Genomic DNA, 22,177 nt, shown 5'->3' with positions numbered 1-22,177 from the left:
TGCTCCAGGCTCCCCTCCTCCGACCGGCTGGCGGGGCAACGGCCACCCCGCAGACCACACCGTGAACTGCCGGGCAGACCGTCGGGACTCACAGAGCCAGGCCACGACGAGGACCGGTGAGGCGGAGCCGAAGCGGGCTCTGTCCAGGGTGCTGGATGGGCACTCCCCACCACCACCACCTAACGCCCAAACCCCACCCCCCGAGCCTCCTTGTCCCCACCAGCTCCAAGTCACCCTCCTGCAGAGCTCCCCCAGGAGAGCCAGGGAAGACAAGCTCCCTACCAGTAAGGGAGCTGGAAGCTGCCTGGGCTAGGAGAGCTCGGGCCACGCATACCTGACCATAGCATTCAAAAGACTGCGGGTCTCCTTATACGGAGCACTCGTTGTGTGCCAAGCTCCAGGCCAAGTGCTTTATGGACTTCACCTCCATTAATGCTCATAGCAGTCCTGATAAATGAGAATAAATCACTCAACATATTTGGCCCAGCAGAGCTTGGGGGTACCGGAGCCCCAGCCCCCCTCCCGTGATTGAGTCCAGTATGCCTATGGACCAGCCCCCTCCAAGTTAATTGTTCTTAAGAGCTCAAAAAAAGGACTTTGTGGATCCTCCTCCAACCCACTCAGGCCACATAGACTGGCTCACTCAGTTCTGTGCCCACAAGCCCACCCTGCACCATCTGCATCCTTGGGGAGAGACTGTGGTACCAGCTCCTGGACGGAAGGGGCTGGAGGGGGAGGTTCTAGGAGGAAGCTCCCCCTCCAGACCTGTAGACCACCGCTGGAAGACTGAATGGCAGAGAGGCAAACTCCCTTTTCCATGCCACTTACCTTCAATTTTAGAAGTCTCTTTCTCCACTTTCCCATTGCTGTAAAGGACTTTAACCAAGTAACCCACAGTTCCCCTCAACCGAAGATTCCAGGGTTTTGCTGGTTTCTTGGAAGAAGAAATTGTCAAGAATCAGGGAAACTTAGGTAAGACAGCTGGGTGGGTGAGTGTTGGGTGTAGGCTTTTGGGTAGCTGGGGCCACCAAGGGTACAGTGGGGACACACTTCACCCCTGGTCCCAGCCTAGGGAAGTGTATTGGCCCTTGGGTGGGGCAGAAGCGTCGGGTGGGCTGGGGTGCATCCAGCAGAGAGGTGAAAGGAGGCCTCCTGGGGAGGGAACCCCTAAGCTGACATTTGGAAGGTGGGAGATGGAAGGGGGGCTCTGGGCAGAGGGAACATCAAGGGCAGAGGGGAAAACAGCACAGGAGGGGCAGAGAGTGAACTTTGCCACTTGCCATTTGTGTCACCTCAAGATAATTTAAAAAAACTCCTATGCCTCAGTTTCCCCAGCTGTAAAATGAGGATAATAGTTGTACCTCTCTCATAGCATCCTTGTGGGGATTAAATACCAAGGTGAAGCTTGGCACGTGCCTGCTAAGTGGTAGGTTTCATAATCGTGTTGCTGCTGGCCTGGGCTCTCCAGGGCTGCTAGGAAGGACCCAGTGGGCCTGGTGGACGTGGGAGAGCCCACAGAGGACACAGAGGCCTGGGAGGAAGGGCCTGGCTTGAAGCTTGAATTTGAGTCATGTTCTGAAAGGATTCGGAGAGGTTGGTCAGCAGGGTGGATGTTCAACCTGGCTTTCATGGAGATGTCCCTGGCGCCAATGGCAGGGGCTCAGGGACACCTGCCTTGCCCACTGGGAGAGCAGCTGTGCATCACCTGGCCCTAGCCCCCAAAATGACACACCCCCATGTGACAGACGAGGGTGCTCAGGGCCAAGGGAGCCTCCTTGGGGATGGGGGACATGAACTGTGGGGAATTTTTAGTAATGGAGGAGGTACAGGGAAAGAGAATCCAAGACAATCCATTTCAGCTCCTCCTCCAGGCAGTACAGTACCCTTGCCACTTGCCGGCCTCGGGGGGCACCCGCCTCTGGGTAGGCTGGCAGAGGGCAGCTCCAGCGAGCAGCAAGCGTTGCTCTGGCCACGGAGAGGCTGCCAGGAAGAGACTCCTCCCTCCCCTTATCGCAAACCGCTAAGCAGGGGGTCCCAGATCCCAGCGGCCACAGGTCCCGCCGAGAGCGGCAGATCTGGCTGGCTGGGAGGTCGTTGGAAACCCACCTGGCCACGCAGGACACGGCGGCTCGGGTTACCCGGCACCTGCGAGCGCGGGAGGCCACCGCCAGGCAGGGCGCCACCAGGTGGCAGCCGCGGGAACGGCATCCGAGGCCGCCCCGGAGCCCAGCGCCGGGGCTCCGGGTTCCTGTAACTGGCTTCATTCTGCAGCGCTTCCCGCGCCGGCTGTGCAGGGCCCGGGCAAGGGCCGGAATGAAACATTGAGCGCGGGGCGGGCCCCGGCTCTCACGGGGCTCCAGCGGGGTGGGGGCGTGGGACAGGAAGGACACACAGGCTGTTTCAAGGTCTCGCTTTATGCTGATGCGCTCGCGCAGCTACGCAGCCCCCAGCTCTGGCAGTTCTCACGTCCGGCCGGCCTTGCCGCCCCTCCGGCTCTCCCGACTGGTTTTGGCTGAGCCCGCAGGGTAGTTTGGCCACGTGTGCTTGTCCCCAGCGCGCCCTGCGGCGCTTTCCTGGGGCCTTGCCGGGCTCGTGACGGCCTCTCTCTGGATGGTGGCGCTGGGCGTCTCCCCACAGGCCCCCTCCTCGCACCCCTGCTCTCTTTCCTACCGGCCTGGCAGCCTCAGGCCCTCAAGCCGGTGGTCGCCTCCCCCCACCCCGACAGCGGCGCTGGGCCGTCGGACTCCCTGGCCCCCAGACCCAGAGTTCTGAGCGCGCCGGGCATTCCTGTCCTCTCCTCCTTCCCGCCTTCCCTCCGACCCTCCCCGAGGCTCAGAGGGCAGTTCTGCAGTCTGCAGGGACCCTGCGGGGCTGAGGGCCTCGCGCCCTTCGCACTCTCCTGGGCTTAGACCCAGAGCTCCCCAGGGCCTCGATGTTCCTCGAATTCCCCTCTCGCCACTCAAAACGCAGACCCGACGTCGCCTGGAATAGACCTTCCCTGACCGCCCACGATCCCCGATAAATCACGCCTAGCACCCTGTTTTCCTGTTCTGATGACACTTGTTACCGTCTGGAATGGCGGCAATTGTTTGCTGGCTTGTGTCCCCAGCGCCTGTAACAGCATATAGTGGGCACTCAGGTGAATGAACTTGTGCCTGGACGGCTCTTGAATTCTAACCCAGTTTTGCCGCACTCTGGAGTCTCAATTTTTACGTGAGGCAAATTAGGAGAGAAGCCCCTGGGCACACCTGCCCCTGTCCCCCGAGTGTCCCCGCGGCAAGGCGGGGACAGGCGGGTTCGCCCGAGGGGGCGGGGCAGGGGCGGGCCCGAGGCTTAAGCCTGCGCCCGCGGATGCCCGCCCCAGAGCGCGGCGGAGCGCAGGGCAGCGCAGAGCAGAGGCTGGGCCGGCAGCTGCTCTGCTTCTCCGGGCCGCTCAGCCCCGACCGGGCTCCTCTGGCCCCAGACGACATGCGCATGGCGTCTCGGGGAACACGCTGAGCTCGGGGTCGCGGCGCCGCGGGCGGCACCATGGCCCTAGAGCAGGCGCTGCAGGCGGCGCGGCAGGGCGAGCTGGACGTGCTCAGGTCCCTTCACGCCGCCGGCCTACTGGGGCCCTCGCTGCGTGACCCGCTGGACGCGCTGCCGGTGCACCACGCGGCCCGCGCCGGCAAGCTGCACTGTCTGCGCTTCCTGGTGGAGGAGGCGGCCCTGCCCGCAACGGCCCGCGCGCGCAATGGTGCAACGCCGGCCCACGACGCCGCCGCCACTGGCCATCTCGCCTGCCTGCAGTGGCTGCTCTTGCAGGGCGGCTGCAAAGTGCAGGTGAGTCCGCGCCGCTCTCGGGGCGCCCTGAGGCATCCTCCTCAGTGGCCCAGAGGGTGGGTGGGGTTGGGCACCTCCTGGACCGGCTGAGCCCTGCACGGAGTACCTTCCAGAGGGCTTTGGGGAGGGGGGAGTGTGCTCCCTGGATTGAGAGTACCTGGGCAGATGTCCTGGTAAGGCCCTCTCTGCTACCGGGAAAAGCTCCTGGGTGGTGGGGAGCCAGGAGGGAGATGGGCTCCAACACCACTGATATTCACTGGGAGAGGCCAAACTCTGATCCTCAGCGTCCTGGAGAGTGGGCGGGGCGGGAAGGGCCTGGGCAGCGGGAATCAGAGGTCCATGTCCTCCAGGATCGGGTCTGGAGGGAGGCTGGGCAAAGTCCCACAGCCCACCCCAGGCTGAGCTACAAGTAAGTGTCCCTAAGCCAGAGTGGGGGATGGGTGGTGGACCATGGCAAGTGGGGCTTTCCCCAGGACCTAAGCTGACCCTGGGACATCGGCACCTTCAGGGCTCCCAGCTCTAAGTTGCTTCTTCAGCCCAGCCTGAGTCTTCCTGTCCTCAGACCCCACCTGTTCACTCTGAGAGGAGTCCAGACTGGTGAGAAGGTAGCCAGAAGACAATCAGAGAGTTCCAAGCAGGAGGAACAAGAAGTGCAAAGCCCCAAGGCGTGCACATTCTTGTGCTGTGGGAGGAACAGCCAGGAGGAAGCAGGTTCAGAGTGGCCACCAGGGCCAGGCTCCAGGGTCTCATGGGCTGAGGTTAGGGATTTGGAAGATATTCGGGTGTGGGGGCAGCCAACAGAGGAGGAACCAGAGCTGATTTTCCACTTGGAAAGACCACAGGGTTCACTGGAGCTGAAAGAGGAGGAGGCAAGGGCAGCTCTAAGCTGGCTTGTGTGCCCTGAAGATGGCCAGCCCCAGCCCCCTCTGCCCTCAGAGGACAGGCTCTTTCCCACCCTTCCTGGGAGACGGCCCACCTTATCTCTCAGTGGGCCCTGTTATCAGGGGTTCCGGGCCACATGGCCCATGCCCACTCTTTTGGGAGGTGGTGTGCCTCCTTGATCCGGTGTCCAGCCCGGGCCAGAAGCCTCCCACTCCTCCCTGATCCCAGTGTCCAGCCTTGGCTGGAAGCCTCCCTTGCCACTGCAGAGGAGCTGGAAGAAGCAGGTGGCCTTGGGCTCAGCTTATCAAGTCTCCTGCCTTCCTGCCCCAGCAGGCTTGGGTGCTGGGGGCGGAAGATGGGGGGGATGACCTGGATCCCTGGGCCTGCCCAGCCCAGAAAGATAAGCAGCTTTAGGGTGCGGTCTGCAGCACGTGAGGCTCCTCAGGGCTACACAGCTGCTGGTGCCTCAGGGACAGGCTGTAGGCCATAGGCTTGTGGCCTCTCCTTACTGCCTCTACCACCTAGAGGCCCAGAGCCATCGGGATCCCCTGGCGTCTCAGACCCACAGTCCCCACAGCCAGTGGGAAAGGAGGCCGTTCTTAAGAGCTGGGGCTTGGGACATACTTTACCACGGTCCTGCTCTGGTCACCTCTAGCCAGCCCATCCCCTGGGCTCAGGGTGCAGACTGAACCAGTCCCTGGGCCTTCCAGCACACAGGAGGAGCCTCAGCATCATCCTCAGCTTCCTGTGGGCAGTTTACTCTCTGTTTCATCTTCCCTCCTGCCTTAGTGGGGCGGCCAGTCTGCCTGCCACTCCCACCCCAGTAGCTCGACTGGTGACTTCCCAGTCAGGCCACAGCCCATGGTCCCTCTGTGCCCTCCTTTCCTTGCACTTTTCATGGGGAGACTTGGAGGCGCCCTTCCCATCACCTTCCTCAAGCCTGGGATCTCCCACCAGTGTCTGCTGCCTCAGCCACATCAGTCCCCACAGTGCCCTCTCTGGGCGAGGTGGGGCAGAGAGGCTTTGCTTCCCAGGTCCCCAGCGTCCTGCAGCCCCAGCCCTGCAACCTCGTCCCTGCCCCGCTCCAGCCCACCTCTGCGTCATCCCATGTGCTTGGCGAGAGGTTGTTCTGTTCTAGAACCAGTGTCTACTCTGCCAAATGTGCCAGCTTCTGGGTCCAGACATCTGGCTTCTCGGTGATTCTCCTCCCCGCCCAGGTCCCGTGAGCAGCCCCCGCCAGCCCCTTCCCCACAGACACACACAACTGGGTGTGCGCAGATGACACATTCAGCAGTTCTGGGCCCAAACTTCCGGCCCCACCTACTCTGGGGTGCCGGGAGAGGTCCTACCCACACCCCTCCCATGGGCTACCATTCGCCCACACTTACCACCACTGGCCGCCTGCCCCAGGCCCTGCCCGTCCATACCCAGAAACTTCCTCCTCCACAGGGTCAAGAACACAGGCTGTTCCCATGGACGGGACAGTTTTCCACACTAAGGTTGGGTTGTTGGAGGTGCACCAAGGTGGAGGCCTCTGTTCCCACATGAAGGCTGGGAAGGGCAGAGAGGGAGGGGGAAAGGGTTCAACACAGGGGGTGCCCCCACAATCCCGATGCTGGCCTGGTGTAGCCCCACAGCCCCCCTCCTGGCCCTGCTCAGCCCAGCGACTCTCCCTCACTCATTCAGGTGTTCCCTGAGCCCCTGGGCCTGGAGCCAGGCTCCTGCAGTGCCGACACGGTGCCTACTGTGTGCGGGCACTTCAAGGTCATGGCCCGCGGGCCTCTGAAAGCCCGGCATGGTGGTGCCGCTTATGGACTGCTGCTCAAAGCGGGCCAGTTAGCTGCCCAAGGACAGAAGCAGGATCCAAACTCCAGGATCAGCTTGACTCCAAAAAATATTGCTGAGTGAGGCCTGGCCACCCCCTCAAGGGAGGGCAGAGAGGACAGAACTGGCCCCGGGCAGGGTGAGGAAGGCGGGGAGGAGGTGGCGCTGGGAGGGGTTTGAGCCAGAGGCAGGGGCAGGTCATGGCTTCAGAACTTTAACTGGCTCTCCTCCCACAGGACAAAGACAATTCTGGTGCCACAGTCCTGCATCTGGCTGCCCGCTTCGGCCACCCTGAAGTGGTGCACTGGCTGCTGCGTCATGGCGGTGGGGACCCCACCATGGCCACGGACATGGGTGCCCTGCCTGTCCACTATGCTGCCGCCAAAGGAGACTTCCCCTCCCTGAGGCTTCTGGCCGGACACTACCCTGAGTAAGAACACCCCTCCTAAGCGGGCCTGGCAGGGTGGGCCAGGGTTCTGGGGGTGCCTGGGGCCTCTCCCACATGCCAGGGGAGGAATCCCTCCAGGGACCATCCTGGTGGCCAGAGGGCCAGGCCAGAGAGGCAGCTCCTACCCAAGCTGAAATTTCTCCCCTCATGGCAACCCCCTTAGGGGCTGCCCAGAGCCACTTGCCCCAGAGCCCTGCATGCAGGTGCTCCCTGAATCCTCGGCAGCCCAGCCCCAGGTCACCTCTTCCCCTCTGCACTCCCCCAGCAGCCTGCAGCAGGTGGCTGTCTGTGCTCATTTGCAAGACTGTTCTAAATGGGGTGGGGTAGGGGCAAGGGGATGGCACCTCCTAGACCCTAGTCAGGCTGGTGGGAGAGGAGCCACATCAGTCACCAGGCAGCTAAAGGAGGGAACCAGGTCTTAGGTGCACCTAGGGGAGGCAGGGGTCCCGGAGAAAAGCCATCCAGACCCTATCTGAGGGAATGGGATGCTAGTGGCCACAGGGGCCTGAGCGGGGTGACCCTTGTCTGTTGGAGTGGGAGCCTGGGACATAAACCTCAGCAGGGGAGCAGCCACAAGGGGAGGAGTCTGGCCTGTCTTCACTGATGGTGCATTCCTGAGGGCACCTGCAGGGCCACCGGCCACCAGGGAGCAGGCTGGAGGCCAGTCTGCCCACATGGCCATGTGGCAAGGTGGCTGCAGTGTAGCATCTTGGGCCCAGGCACACTGGCATGGATGTAGGATGTCCCTGAGACCCACCAGGCCAGGCTCCAGTTGTCTTCTCAGCCCAGGACAGGCAGGCAGAGCCTGGTTCCATCCTTGCTAAGAAGGGGCTTGCCGGTCTGGCCAGCGGGAGACCCAGCAGGTCTCCCCTGGGTGCTGTGCTCTACACAGCCAGCCCTGCCGGGGCCACTTGGCCACTTTGCTGTGAATTCTCTGCTTCTGGATAAGCTGGGGTCTGAGTTGTGTCAAAGCCAGTGGGACTTAGAGCAGGAGGGCCCTGGAGACCCTCGAGTGTAGATAAGTCTTCACCTGACACCATCAGCACCCGTGGGAGGCTTTGTCCCAGAACTGAGTGGCCTCTCCAGGTGGGACCCCCATGGCAGTGATGCTGATGCCTCTGCTCCCCACTCTGCCACTTCTAGCAGAGGACACTTAGAGGGGACGGACAGGTGCCGAGAAGGGAGGGTGCCCCAGAAGGCCAGGCTGATGGCAGGGCAAATGTGGCCCAACAGTGTCAACTAGAAGGCTCCGAGCCAGGCCCTGTAAGTGCTGAGGAGGATGCCAGCCCCGGAGCCCTCCTCGCCCACAAGCTGGGGCCTTAATGAGCTGTGATCCCTCCATGGGCTGGAATCCCAGGCCCTAGGAAGACTGGCTGTGCTGTGGAACACCCTCATGGGCTCTGGGCCTGGGGACCCTGGCTCCCTCTCAGACTATGCCAGGTGCAGGGCATGATTGGGCCCTGGTGCTGACCTGGTGTTCAGATGGCCTGGACTGATGAGCCACCAGCCCCCAGGGGTCACCATGAATCTCAGAGAGGTAGACATAGGGCTTGGGCTCCATTCCCTGTGGTGGCCTGTGCCTTGGCTGATAAGGAAGCGCCTTTGTGTGGCTGCCAGGCCAGGCTCCAGCAGGAGGGGGTGGCCAGTAATTGGGGGTGGGGGGGGCCAATTAGCCTCCTTCCTTGGAGGTGGAGACTTCAGCTCCCTAAGGCTGTGGACACTGGGGCTGGGAGCCAGGGAGGCCAGAGGCTTGGGCTGCCCTTGGCCACAGGGCCCTCCAGAGGACCCAGTGGCCCAACTCCTGAGACTCTGGCCCGTGCTCACAGCCTCCTGGCCTGCTGTGAATCGTGTGAATTATTCACAAGGCTCCGCGCTCTCCCTGGGGGTAGGTGAGCTGCCGGGGAGGAAGAGCTCCCGTTCCTCCCTGTGGGGAAACTCGATCTCACCCAGGGAGTCTGTGGGCGGCCATGGGCCGTGCAAGTGACAAGCTTCAGAGGAACCGGGAGGCTGGACAGCCTCGGGGGAGGGCCCAGCTGGTGCCAGGGTTACACCTTGGGGTGTCAGGAAGGGCTTGAGATTGTAGGAACACCCTGCGCCCACCCCTCATCTCTATCCTGGTTCCTTGGGCCAAATCTTCCCAGAAGCAGAGGACTTGCCACAGTGACCTCAGGGGCTGCTGCCCTAGTGGAGACCCTCTTTCTGAGGTCCCCTGTAGAAGGCTGGGAGGCATGGGGGCTGGCAGGAGCTGGGCTGGGCTGACCCAGGCCTGGGTCTGCGGGAGCTGCAGTAGGGAGGGCTGGCCTTCCTGGGCAGGGCTCCAGTGGCTGGTGGAGGGAACCAGGTGTCCAGATGCGCCGCCGGGGCAAACTGAGACAGGGTGAGGAACAGGTAGCCCTCAAAGCCCCTGGCCACCCTCCAGCAGGGTCCTGGGTCCCAGGAGCCACCTCCTATTCGCTCTGCCCCCCACAGTGTCTGCTCTGGCTGCCCGGCTGGGGGAGGCCAGGCATAGCAGGGACCTTGAGGCCTTAGTGTCCAGGCAGGAGAGTCAGAGGCTCCAGGAGCTTCCCCTTGGGCTCCTGGCCCCTGCCAGTCTTAGCAAGTGGGAAAACCAGTTGGCCCAAAGATTTCTATCAATTCTTGCTCCCTGGAGATGCCTCCTTCCCCCAGCCCCTGACCAGACTGGGCAGACTCAGGATTGCAAAGCGCCTGGGCCAGGAGTCAGGATAAACCCAGAACAACTCCTACTTGCTGAGAGCCCACCAGGGGCCTGGCACCACCAGATTCATCTGAGCTGCACAACCACTTCAGGCAATAGCTCTATAATCAACCTATTTTACAGATTACATCATCCAATGGATGTTTATTGAGCATCTACTATGTGCCAGGCAATATTCTAAGTGCTGGGGACATATTGGTGAACCAGACAAATGTCCCTGCCTTGCAGAGCTGACAGGTACAGAAATGGTGTTTCAGAGAGGCTGATTGACCATCTGCGGTCACTGCTGGTTTGCTGTGTGGCCTTGGGCAAACTGCACCCCCTCTCTGGGTCTGTCTCCTACTCCTGGTCTAGACCCTAATCTCTCAGAGCCTTTTAGGTTCACTGGAGACCTCCCCTTTTTCCTTCTTTAGCACAAAGCTTCATGGAGCCTGGCTGCTCCTACAGCCCAGCCTAGTCTTAGGGGTTCAGGCGGCCCCCACCTGGGGCAGAAGGGGGCTTTTGGGGAGCCGGGGCCCATGGCTCAGCCCTCTCCCTTAGAAGGCTGAAGGTCTGCATGGGCCTGGGGCTGCCTGCTGGGCACCTGTTTCTGCCACGGGCAGCAGGGCTCATTCCTTAATTACCACCCCATGTCCACCCTCGGTGTTTGTCAGGTCACCTGGGCAGCAGGGCCTGGGGGTGGAGCCTGTGCCAGCACATCCTACTTGAAAGGCAGCAGGGATCCTTATCCCCTGACCCAGAAGGAGGCTCTGAGAAAACAGGGGCCTGGTGGAGTTGGGAGAAGCCCTTCTCAGTGGGAGAGGGGCCACCCCCACCAGCTTCTGTTTCTACCAGCAGCTCCTGGTCCCAGCGGTCACCTAACTAGGGCTAGTGCACCCTTCCCCCACTGGTGCCCCCTGCCTGAACCCTAGCCTTTTTTTTTTTTTTTTTTTTGAGACAGAGTGTCGCTTTGTTGCCCGGGCTAGAGTGAGTGCCGTGGCGTCAGCCTAGCTCACAGCAACCTCAAACTCCTGGGCTTAAGCGATCCTACTGCCTCAACCTCCCGCGTAGCTGGGACTACAGGCATGTGCCACCATGCCCGGCTAATTTTTTATATATATATTTTTTAGTTGGCCAGATAATTTCTTTCTATTTTTAGTAGAGACGGGGTCTCGCTCTTGCTGAGGCTGATCTCGAACTCCTGACCTTGAGCGATCCACCCGCCTCGGCCTCCCAGAGTGCTAGGATTACAGGCGTGAGCCACCGCGCCCGGCCTCCTGAACCCTAGCCTTTACCCATCTAGCTGTGCGCACAGCCTTTGAAAATGCAAGTCAACCACTGGCCTGTCCACGGGCACCAGTCACTTCATTGTGTGGCCCATGGCCCTCTCTCCTGGCTCTGGCCCCACCCCACCTCTAGCTGCTCCCCTCCCCCCACAGCTTACTCCACTCCCCTCCCTGACCTCTTTCCAGCTCCTCCTGCAGGCCAGCGCCCTCTGGCCTTCACACAGGCTGTTCCCTCTGCTGGAACTCTTCCCAGAGAGCCCATGGTGGCCCCCCGCCCTCAAATCTTTGCTCAGATCCCATCTTCTCAGCGAGGCCAGCCCCAGCCCGTTTTGAGCTGTAACATGCCCCCACGACACACTCATCCTCTGCCTGCCCCATTCCCGTTGCCCTTACCATGGCCTGGCGCTGCATCCCATGCTTGCCCTCTGTGCTTTCTTCCCGCCTGTCTCCCCAGCTGCCCAGGCCAGGGGCTTTGTCTTCCCCGAGCAGTACGTCCAGGGCCTGACTCAGTAAACATCTGTTGAACGAATGAAGAGTCTGGAATCCCTGGGTCTCGTTCGGCTCCGTCTGCAACTCACAGCATGTGACTTCAGACACACTCCCTTGGGCCCCCCAAGCCCATCTGACAAATGGACCTAACCAGGCCAAGGCCACGTGTGAGGAGGCATCGCCTACTCTTGGCCTGCTGTCCCTTCTCACACACACATTTATTCATTCAACAAACCTCCCAGCCCGTCAGCACTGGGGACACAGTGTGCCCAACTCAGATACACATTTTTCTGTTCATGTGTGTGCAGGTTCGCTGCCTGGCAGCCCAGTGAGCGAGCTTTGAAAGGGCAGGGCTCTGCCTGTCGCAGCCTTGTAGCATGTGTCTGTGGAAGTAATGAAATAAAAGAACACAGTAATTCAGGAGTGACAAGTGCTGTATACTGAAACAGCACGGTTTGCTAGGAAGAGATGTGGGTGTTCTTTAAGTTGAGGGGGTCAGGGAAGGCAGGGCTCTGTGAGGAAGTGAGAACTAAGACTCCAGTGGAAAAGAGGGCCAGCCATGCAGCTCTGCTGTGACAGAACTGGTGGCAGTGCTGGCAGGTGCGGAGGCCTGAGTAGGGTCAAGTCTGGCCTAATCATGGACCAGAAGGAAGGCCTGGAAGGTTGGGGGAGTTGCAGCCAAGGGTAGACTTCTGGAAACATTCCAGGCTTGCTGATGGACTGGAGTGTAAGCTGACTGTTCTAGAACCTCCCTTAAATGAGGGCTGCATTTCTTCTCTGGGCCCTAGGGAAAGGCCTGGTTTGGGATCTTTTAACATAAGACAGGAGGCGTGGTTGAGATCACCGAGAGCCATAGAGCCGCGGAAGGCTCCAAGACTTTCCGGCCAGAGCAGTCTTAGCCACAGCTAGATCTGATCCGTGGGGGTGTCCGCCCCTTTCTGACCTCCCTTGGGGCAGAAATTACTGGCAGTGGGGAGGGTGGCTGGAAATATGGTTCGTCAGCCTGAGTGGGCAGATCACTCCCTGTTCCTTGTGGCAATGTTAACACTAACCTGGCACAAGTCCTGGACAGAGATTTCCCACAAACCTTTACATACATTCCATGTTTCTTTTGTGTCATCAGAGGTGACTTGATTAATAGTTACAGTCCGTCTGTATCATCTTCTTCCCAGGAGAGAAAGAGAATCATGATTTATATGATCATCACTGGGGAGGCCATGCCCCATAACGAGGGCTGGGTCAAGGGTCTTCAAAGACTCTTAGAGTTTGGGCTCAAGGAGCGTGGTCTACTGTCCTTTACCGAGATGGGGGTGGGGGAAGAGGGGAGAAGAATGAAGAGGTCTGCTTTGGGCAGGTAATACTCGAGAGGCCTGTTCCGTGTGCACATGGGTGAACGGTCTGACGTGGGGCCGGCTGGAGAGTCCAGGCCCAAGCTGGAGAGACGGGCAGCCCTGGGGAAACAGCTGGCCGTGGACCCCGGGAGGTAGATGACCTCACAGGGAGCGAATCCCCTAGAAAGGAGAAGGAGGCCCTGGGGCGCGTCGACATTAGGTGGTCGGTGGGGGCCAAGAGCCCAGCAGGGGAAGCTGAGAGCTGGCCAGTGCTGGAGGTGGAGGTCACATGTACGTGTCCAGGACGTCACCAGAGCAGGCGTCTAGGAGAGGGGCTCAGGTACCTGCAGGAGGTGGTGGTCAGGTGGGATGAGGATGGAGGAAATCGCTGGGCTTGGAACGTGCAAGTGATGGTGCTGGGCGCAGCCAGGGGTTTGGAGATGGCGGATCAGGATGGGGCAGCAGTTCAGGGAAGCCCAGGTCCCCGTCCCTGGGAGGACACGTTCACCGGGCCAAAGCTTGCTCTTCTGTTCACTCATGAGAGGCCGCAGAGAGGCCAATGGACAATGGCGATGCCCATTTGCCATATGAGGAAACTGAGGCTGAGGAGGGTAAAGAACTCGCAGGTGCCGGCACAGTGAGAGTGGTGTGGAGAGGCTGGGGCAAGGGGCAGGGGCTTGGTCTAGGAACATTTTCCTATGGCTGTTGCTGTGGTCCAGGCTGGAATTTGGTGGACTAGAGCCAGCAGGGGTCTGGAGGTCAGAGGTCTCACCTGAGAGCCCTCCTCTGCCCTCTAGGCAATGTCCCCACACAGCAGAAATGATTCCTGGCCTGATCTGTGCTTGGGGGACCTGGACATCCCAGCACAGCAGTGGGTCTCCTGGTGGCTGGTCTTCCCAGGCCCAAGGAAAAGGGACCCTAAAGTATGAGGGCTCCCACACCCAGGGGCGTGCTGGGCACCAGGTCCGTGCTCAGGGCTCTGCAAGCATGTCTCGGGTCCTCCCTACGAGCCCAGCATGATGGTCACTACCCCCACTTCATGGATGGGTTTGGGAATGCATAGAGACAAGAAGTGAGACTGCGGCACAGGTTGGGGGCATGGGACTCACCCCCATGTCCTTCTTATATGAGAACCGGGGCAGCTCCCTGGCCATGCCCCAGCTCCCTGGCAAAGCGGGCTCCTGAGTTCCCAGCAGCAAGGGCGTCAGGGAAGGGCAGTGGCCCGTCTGTGCAGTGGGAGGGGAGAGGCAGATGGACAGGCAGCCAATGGCAGGAGGGGCGTGGGTGCAGCACAGCTGGAGTCAGAAGCAGGTTTTGTGTCAGATAGACCTAGGCTCAAACCATGGCACTGCCTCTCTCGGGAAGTGATCTCAGCCCTCTCTGCCTGGGTTTCCCCATCTGTATGAGGCGCACAATGCTAACAACTGCCCCTTAGGTCATTACGAGAATTGGATGAGGGAATGTGTACAGTGTGCGGCACAGTGCTTGGGACAGAGTAATCATTCCATAAATGGCAGCTGCCATCCACTATTATTAGTTATTATTATTCCTACTTCTGCTAATTCATCTCTCCAGTGATAGGAATTTTATTTTGTTCCATATGCTCATTGACATTTTCGTGATTTTCCCCGGTGAGTGTGAGGGTGCCCATTTTTCTTCTTGCCTCCAGGCCAGACCCCTCCCACCCCGCCCACCAGCGTATCTGACCTGTGTCCTGGGGTCCTGAGTGCAGAGGCTCAAATGCTGATTACAATGGTGACATCTATTGAGTGCCTGCTCAGGGCCAGGGGCTCTGGCAGGAGGCCGTGGCACCACTGTCTCCTGCTGCTCAGACTGCCTCAGGCTGCTGGGCACCCCTGAGTCATGGATCCCTGCCAAACGGGGGTGCTGGGAGGGCAGAGCTCGCTGCAGTTCTGCCCCCGCCCGGGTCTGCTTTGGGGCCCTGCAGGGAGAACCCGGTGGGCCCCCTCCAGCCTCCGGTCTCCAGGACCCCAGCACTGGCTGTGCCTTGGTTACGGGGTGAATAATTCAGGCTGCTGAGTGTCGATCATGAAATATTAAACAGCCTGTTCCTGAGGCACCAGCATGTGAGTGTGTGTGGGGACAACGCTGTCACTGGGGTGTGGAGGCCGGTGGCCACCAGCCAGCATGTTTCTGAGGAGAGGTGTGGGGCTGGTCTGTAGCCTCCCTCCTGCTGTGTCGGCAGAGACCCTGCTGCTCTTGACAGGGCAGGGTGAGGAAGGACAGCCAGCATGGCCTGCTCCCCGACACTCTCGTGAAGGGCCATGTGGCAGCCCTGCGTCTGGGGGGAGGGTGGCAAGGAGGAAGGAGAGCTCAGGGGCTCAGGGATCAGGGAAGTGGGCAGAGAACCAGGGTTTTAGGGACAGGGAGACGTCAGCTGGGAGGGTCCCATGGTGTGTGTATATGGGGGAGGGCACACACGGTGGGGTCGGGGAGGAGGGCTAAGTCACGTCCAGGTCCAGGGTGGTCAAATGGCAGATGGTGGGGGTGGCTTGGTGCGCGTGCAGATGGACAAACAGGCGGCAATTGGATGAGTGAGTGGGTGATGGAGGCTGGAGCATGTGATTGATATGGTGGGTGGATATGGGGGGAGGATGTGAAGTCCCCGAATGAGGGCTGATCAGAGCAGGCTGATCAGAGCGGCCCAACCAGGAGCTTCTCCTGGGTCTGGGGGTAGGTTGTGGCTCCACCTAGTGTCCTACTGAGGCAACTGCACCCTGAACTTTCCACACCTGGCAGCCCCATGGCCAGGCCAGTCTCCCTGTTCCCCAGCAGCACCTGCCCCATGGGGCTGGCTCCCTGTTCCCCAGCTGCGCCCCCTCTGGGTTAGAGGAACAAGGATGAGGGGCAGTGACAGCCAAAAGCTAAGTCCTAGGAGAAGCCCCTGAGGCACAGTCTATCTCTTCACTCCCTGCATCCTACTGCCGGCCAGGCCCTGCTTCACACAGACAGCAGTGCATTCAGATGCCACTTACCAGCCATGTGACTTCTGGCAAGACAGGGATCGAGCCTCCGCTGACCCTCTGCAAAATGGGAATGACAATAGGACTTAAGAAGAACCTGCTTACTGATACCATAGCCCAGAGCTGGCACGTCGGAAGCGCTTGGTGTATGGTGGACACCCCGTAGGGTTGCCAGATTGATGAGACAGCAACAACAGCAAAACCCAGCATGTCCAGTTAGCTTTGAACATCAGATAAACAAACAATGTTTTAGAACAAGTATGTACCATGCAACATTTGGCATATACTAAAACGTTATTTGTTGTTTATCTGAAATTCAGATTTAACTGGGCATCCTGTATTTCATCTGGCACCACCCTGCCCTCTGGGAACCCAGTCTCCTGGGGGCGGCAAAGGCTCAAACCAGTTATGGTCCATCAAGCATGCCCGGCCCTCTATGGAGAGGGCCAGGGCGGCATGGGGCAGGTAGGCGGGCAGGTGGGGGGGGATCAGCGCAGGCCCCATGGCGGAAGGATCCTACTGAGTCTTAAAGAGGGCGGTGCATGGAAGAGCAGCCCAGATGGAGGGAGAACATGATCAGAAGCATAGAGGTGAGACAAGCAAGTTTGGGGGCTCCCAGTGACATGAGTGAGTGTGGCTGAGAAGGTTGGGAGAGGCCAGGTCACCACGTTCTTGCAGACCTCATGAAAAGGCGGCTGCATACTGAGGGCAGGGCAGTGCTCAGGCGTGCATCATAGACAGGAGGCCCCGTCCAACCCACTCCTCCAGCCCTCTAGGGCTCCCGGGAAGGGGGCGAGGGCCGTGAGGAGGCTTCAGCGGGGCTTAGGCGCTGAGAGCCCACGGTGGGTGCCGTGCTACGTCTCTGCAGGGGAGTGAATGCCCAAACCAAGAACGGTGCCACGCCCCTGTACCTGGCGTGCCAAGAGGGCCACCTGGAGGTGACGCAGTACCTGGTGCAAGAATGCGGCGCGGACCCGCACACGCGAGCCCACGACGGCATGACCCCGCTGCACGCCGCGGCGCAAATGGGCCACAGCTCAGTCATCGTGTGGCTGGTGAGCTCGGGGCCCGGGTGGGGCGGGACCCGGCGGGGGCGGGGCTGTTGCGGGACGGGGGTGGGGCCAGGAGGGGCCCGGCGCCCAGTCCCCGCCCCTCTTTCCCCGCCCCCTCCCGCCAGGTGAGCTGCACCGACGTGAGCCTGTCGGAGCAGGACAAAGACGGCGCCACTGCCATGCACTTCGCGGCGAGCCGCGGCCACACCAAAGTGCTCAGCTGGCTCCTGCTGCACGGCGGCGAGATCTCGGCAGACCTGTGGGGCGGGACCCCGCTGCACGACGCCGCGGAGAACGGGGAGCTGGAGGTCAGGGCAGGCCCGGGAGGGGCGCGCGCGGGCGCCCTCTGTGGTCGCCACGCTCTCGGCACAGCCCTGCCCGGGCGCGGGGGTCCCGGCTCACAGCCGCGTCGCGGTCCTCACTGCGTGCCCCCGCAGTGCTGCCAGATCCTGGTAGTCAACGGCGCGGAGCTGGACGTCCGCGACCGCGACGGGTACACGGCCGCCGACCTGTCGGACTTCAACGGCCACAGCCACTGCACCCGCTACCTGCGCACTGTGGAGAACCTGGTATGACCCGCGCTGCCCCCGCCATGTTCTCTCTTCTACGGCCCTCTCCCCGGGCCGTAGGTGTTGTCACCTCTTTTTCCAAGGAGGAAGCTGAGGTTCAGGGACGTGAAGTCCTTGCCCGAGGTCCTTGACCACTACCCTACACGACCCCTCGGCCCAGAGCCACTGCCTATTGAGGAGTGAGGGAGTAGAGGCCAAAAGTTCAAGGGAAGGAGGAGGGAAGGCCAAGGTCACTCTAAGAGCGCAGGCTGGTGCCCCTGGGAGCAGCCAGATGCATGCGCCCACCCACGTGCATGAGCTCAACAGCCACCCTCTGAGGGATGGAGTGTTAGTGTCCCACTCCACAGATGGTAAAATGAGTCTCTGAGACACCAAGGTCACACAGCCAGTAAGTGGTAGAGCCGGGGTCTGCTCAGGATGGCCCGGCCACCTCTCCTGTCCCCTGCACTGTATGTTTGCCCACTTCAAAGCTACTTCATCACTGGAAACCTGTTACTCTTTTAAAATTATTTTATTATGGTCAGATGGGCATGAAGTGGGTGGGCTCAGGTGTGGGTGTCTCCAAGTCCAGGGCTCTGCCCCATCTGGTACAATGCCTGCTTTGGGACAGTGGGGAGGACAGAGGGTGGCCTCACAGGTGCCTTCAGAAGCATGCGACCAGCTCCAGGGGACAGCCTGGCCATGAGAGGGGCTGCAAAATTAGGCCTGGAGGAGAGAAGGCAGATGGCCCCTGCCCTGAGCACTGCCCTGTCTGCCAGCACATGGGATGACCCTGATTCTGGGGACTGCAGAACACAGCAAGGCCCAGGGGTCAGAGACTGCAGGTGGACCCAGGGATGAAAGTCCCCCAGGAAAGGCCTCCCAAAGAGAGTGGGGGGCCCAGCAAGTAGTAAGCACCCTGTCTCTGGGGAATACAAGCAGAAGTGGACACTGGGAAGGGCATTTCGTATCACAGGTGGGGTCGTTCCAACTGAGAGAGTCTGGGACTCTGCTGTGGGGCTGTGTGTGTGGGTGTTGGGGAGGTGTCCCCAGCACCCAGGACCCTCCTGAGAGACTCCCTGGCTGCAGCTGATGGCAGTCATACAACAAGCACCATTCATTGAGTTCTGCCTCTGGCAGGTACCCTGCTGAGTGCCTTATGGGTATAATCTCAGTCAATCTTCACAGTAAATTGATAAAAACAGTTGACATATAGCATTTACTGGGAACCATGTCCTGGCACTTCACTAACTTTTTAAATCTTTTTTGCAACCCAGTGGGGCAGGTAGTACTGTTCTCCCCGTCTGCAGATAAAGAAACTCAGGCACAGAAAGGGTAGATAACTTGCCAAGGTCACATAACCAGTAGGCGGAGAGGGGAAAGGTGAAGCCCCTGTCCCAGGCTGCAGAGCCTATGTTCCAACCTCTGTTAACTGCTACCCACGGGGTCAGGGTTGGGTGCCCTTGGTGCCCACTACTGTCAGCCAAGAAAGAGCACCTTCAGGCTGCTCCCCAAGCCATCTCCATGGCTCCTCGTTGACTCACAGGGTAGGTAGCAGGGCCTACTCTCCTGAACAGGGTGCGGCGTGGGAGCCCTGGGCCCACTACCCAGGCGGACCCAGCTGCAGCAGTGAGAGATCCAAGCCATGGAAGATGCTGGCCCAGAAAAGGCAAACACTCCCACAGAGCCCCTAATTACGGGGCCAATGAGCGTGGCTGCTGAGCCGTTACCTGGTGCCGGGCCTGCCTCTCTCTCCCAGGGGGCCTGTGACACTTCTTAGGCAGGGAGGGGGCACAGGGCAGGAAGGAGCAGCCCTGGGCAGGAAGCAGTGCAGCAAGCGGGCTTGCCGGCAGCAGGGACAGCATGGGCAACGTAAGCAGGGCCCCCACCCCAGCCTGCTGCCATGTGGGGAGGGGACAGGCCTGCTGTCAGAGGCATGAGCAGGGATGGGGCAGGCGGGAGTGGGGATGGCAGGTTTGGCAGCCTGATTTCAGGCTGCCCATCTCAGCTCGGCTGGGCCACCCCAGGCCCCCACTTTCTCAAAGGATCCCATCTGGACATGGGCCAGGCCAGAGCTGGGAGCTGTCCCGGGTTGGGCAAGGAGAGACGGGTGGCCAGCCAGGTGATGGAGGAAAGGCCTGTGCTGTACCCCTCCCCACAGAGGCACTGGAGCCCAGGCCCTCTGCCCACTGACAGGAGGGAGAAGGCTCGTCCCCTGGCACTTCTCCCCTGGGGGCATAGCCCAGAGGACCTTCCTGCTGTCAGTCCCTCCACCCTCCTGAGCAGGGAGGAGCTGGGGAGGGAGTTTCCCAGGAACCCTGGTCTTGCCACTTGGGGGTTAGGATTCAATCTCAGTCTGGGAAGAAGAGTCTGAGAGACCCTCTAGTGACAGTGAGAGGAGCCCAGACAGAGAAGCAGCTTGACTGAGGTCCCCCAGCGAGGACAAACCTGAGCGGGCCCCTGGCCTGGAAAGCAGCTGGTCCTCGGGGTGGGCTTGCCTCACGGCCTCCCTGCCTTCAGAGCGTGGAGCACCGCGTGCTGTCCCGGGACCCATCTGCGGAGCTGGAAGCAAAGCAGCCTGACTCCGGCATGTCCTCGCCCAACACCACCATGTCTGTCCAGCCACCGAACTTTGACCTCAGCTCGCCCACCAGCACCCTCTCCAACTACGACTCCTGCTCATCCAGCCACTCAAGCATCAAGGGCCAACGCCCTTCACGTGGTGAGTGGGCCAGGCCGGGAAGGGGGAGGAAGGACTGCACCCAGACCACTGGGCCCCTGAGGCTGGAGGCCACCGTCATCACCAACTGTCTTAAACACTGGGAGGGGGCACTCCTTGCAGTGAGACGGGTGTGTGCCCATCACAAACATACATGCACATCTACACATACTCCCCTCCCACAAAATCCACATGCACCCTGCACACAATTCATTGTTCTCGGCTATCCACACTCAAAAGTGCACACTTGTACACAACACACAGATATGAATGTACATAAATGTGTATACAGAGCCATGCAGATATATGCACACACCTACCTTACACATAGGCACACGATTTTCCATTTCCATGCTACAGAAATGCACGCACACACCACATCCACAGACCAATGCACACACATTCATACATATAAAGAAGCATGTGCACAAATGTGTACACACTCAAACATACACAAAAGCACAGATGCCCAGACAGAAGCCGAGCATGCATGTACACACACAGTGACCACGCCCTGAGCATGGGTGTCTATCCACCTGCAATGCCTGCTTTGCTCCACCAGGTGGTGGCCTGCAGAGCTGGCAGGGGTGCCTTGCAAAGATTGGGTGTGGCCATTCATGCTTCTGCCACCTGCCCGGCTAGACCTCCCCTCCCCTCCGCCCCCCTCCCCTCCAGGTGACTGGCCTCTAGACACACCTGGAGCCCAAAGCCGCCTGTGCTTCCTCTCCAAACCTGAGTGCCTGGTCTTCCCCTAGAAAGTGCAGGGCTTGGGAAGGGCAAGCCCAGGGGAAATGGCTGGCACTGCCAGAGCCACAGTGGGCACGCCAAATAGGGCCCTTGAGCCTACCTTGCCCCTTGGCAAGTAGTTTCCAGGTGGTGGAGAGTCAGTCCTGGGGGACAGCCTCTCTGCAAACTCCTACACCTGGCCTTCCCTCCTGCCTCCCAGGGCTTCCTGGCACAAGAGCTGCAGACATACAGAGCTACATGGACATGCTGAACCCTGAGCTGGGCCTGCCTCGGGGCAAGATGGGGAGACCTATACCACCACCACCACCACCCAGCTTCCCTCCACCACCCCCACCTCCAGGCACTCAACTGCCCCCACCCCCTCCAGGCTACCCAGCTCCCAAGCCCCCAGTGGGACCACATGCAGCTGACATCTATGTGCAGACCAAGAACAAACTCCGCCATGTGGACACCGAGGCCCCCAAGAAGGAGGTAGTGAGCCCTCAGCCCCTGCCTGGCTCCCAGCAGTGGGACTGGGCTGACGGGGGACAGGGCAGGTGAGGCCAGAGGATTGGCCTCACCTGTGGGCACAGGGTGGGGTCCTGGGACCCATGGCATATTCAAGAGTTGAAGCTCTTGGCCAGTCCCATGGGGGCTCGGGGCTGGGTGCTGGGCCTGGGAGCTGGGTAAGACAAAGCCACTGCCCTCAACAGGGAGCTAGAGGGTGAAGGGACATATACCCACACAGCTGTGCCCTGCCAGAAGCTGGATCTGTGCCACTTTTGCACAAAGTGGCAGGGTTGTCATGGAGTTGACAGAGAATGCATGTTGTCTGCCCCTCCACAGACATGCACACACCCACACAGCCCTGGGCTTAGGTGGAGAGTGGCACCTAAGGGAGGTGTCTTCCAGGTGGGAGGTGTTGGTGGCATAGCTGTGGAAGTGAGGGCCAGGGGGAGGTGGGGCAAGGGTAAAAGAGCACCAGCAGGACTTGGCATCTGCTGGCACTGGGGCTCCGGGAGGTGGCGCTGAGGCTGGCTCCCGTTGATGGCGTGAGCTCCTGGAGGGGGCAGTCCCATGGCTGGAGCCCTGGGGGAAGCAAGCTTTGAGGAGGGGATGAGGCCAGTGCGGGCATGAGTGTGAGGTGCCTGGGGACATCCAGGGCCTACAGGCTCCTGGCTGAGGCTCCAGAGCAGGGGAGAGCAGAAGTCTGGTCTGGGCAACCTTGGGAATCCTGGGCAGGGAGGCCCAGACTGGCCCCAGCATACTGGCCAAAGGAACAGAGCAAGGCAGGTCTGAGAGGTGAGGGGACAGCCTGAGGCTGCAGGTTGCCTGGTATAGGGATGGCAGCCCCCTAGGGTCCTAGTGGAG

The 22,177-nt window shown here is 60.5% G+C and overlaps 1 protein-coding gene and 1 long non-coding RNA gene across 8 annotated transcripts in view; one reads left to right on the top strand and one right to left on the bottom strand.

The window, feature by feature from the left end:
* Positions 1–133: 133 nt before the first annotated feature.
* LOC123634548 lies at positions 134–1,512 on the bottom strand. Its single transcript, XR_006733952.1, has 3 exons — positions 1,362–1,512; positions 829–934; positions 134–447 (listed from the first exon to the last, which is right to left on the bottom strand). It is a non-coding gene; the product is annotated as an uncharacterized LOC123634548 (long non-coding RNA).
* Positions 1,513–3,354: 1,842 nt separating this feature from the next.
* The window catches only part of ESPN (espin), a 30,946-nt gene continuing 12,123 nt past the window's right edge, over positions 3,355–22,177 (top strand). For 2 of the 7 annotated variants that reach the window (XM_045546266.1, XM_045546265.1), the window contains exons 1-7: positions 3,358–3,822; positions 6,765–6,958; positions 16,630–16,816; positions 16,939–17,121; positions 17,251–17,382; positions 19,882–20,083; positions 21,027–21,298. In XM_045546266.1, coding sequence (XP_045402222.1) covers positions 3,529–3,822; positions 6,765–6,958; positions 16,630–16,816; positions 16,939–17,121; positions 17,251–17,382; positions 19,882–20,083; positions 21,027–21,298 — 1,464 coding nt within the window. In that variant the 5' untranslated portion in view covers positions 3,358–3,528. Of the gene's footprint in view, positions 3,823–6,518; positions 6,668–6,764; positions 6,959–16,629; positions 16,817–16,938; positions 17,122–17,250; positions 17,383–19,881; positions 20,084–21,026; positions 21,299–22,177 lie in introns of those variants that run through there. The other 5 variants (XM_045546271.1, XM_045546272.1, XM_045546268.1 and 2 more) reach the window with 5 other exon arrangements.

This window comes from Lemur catta, chromosome 3 (assembly GCF_020740605.2).
Source record: "Lemur catta isolate mLemCat1 chromosome 3, mLemCat1.pri, whole genome shotgun sequence".
NCBI classification, from domain to species: Eukaryota; Metazoa; Chordata; class Mammalia; order Primates; family Lemuridae; genus Lemur; species Lemur catta.
This window is presented reverse-complemented; position numbering and strand designations above follow the sequence as displayed.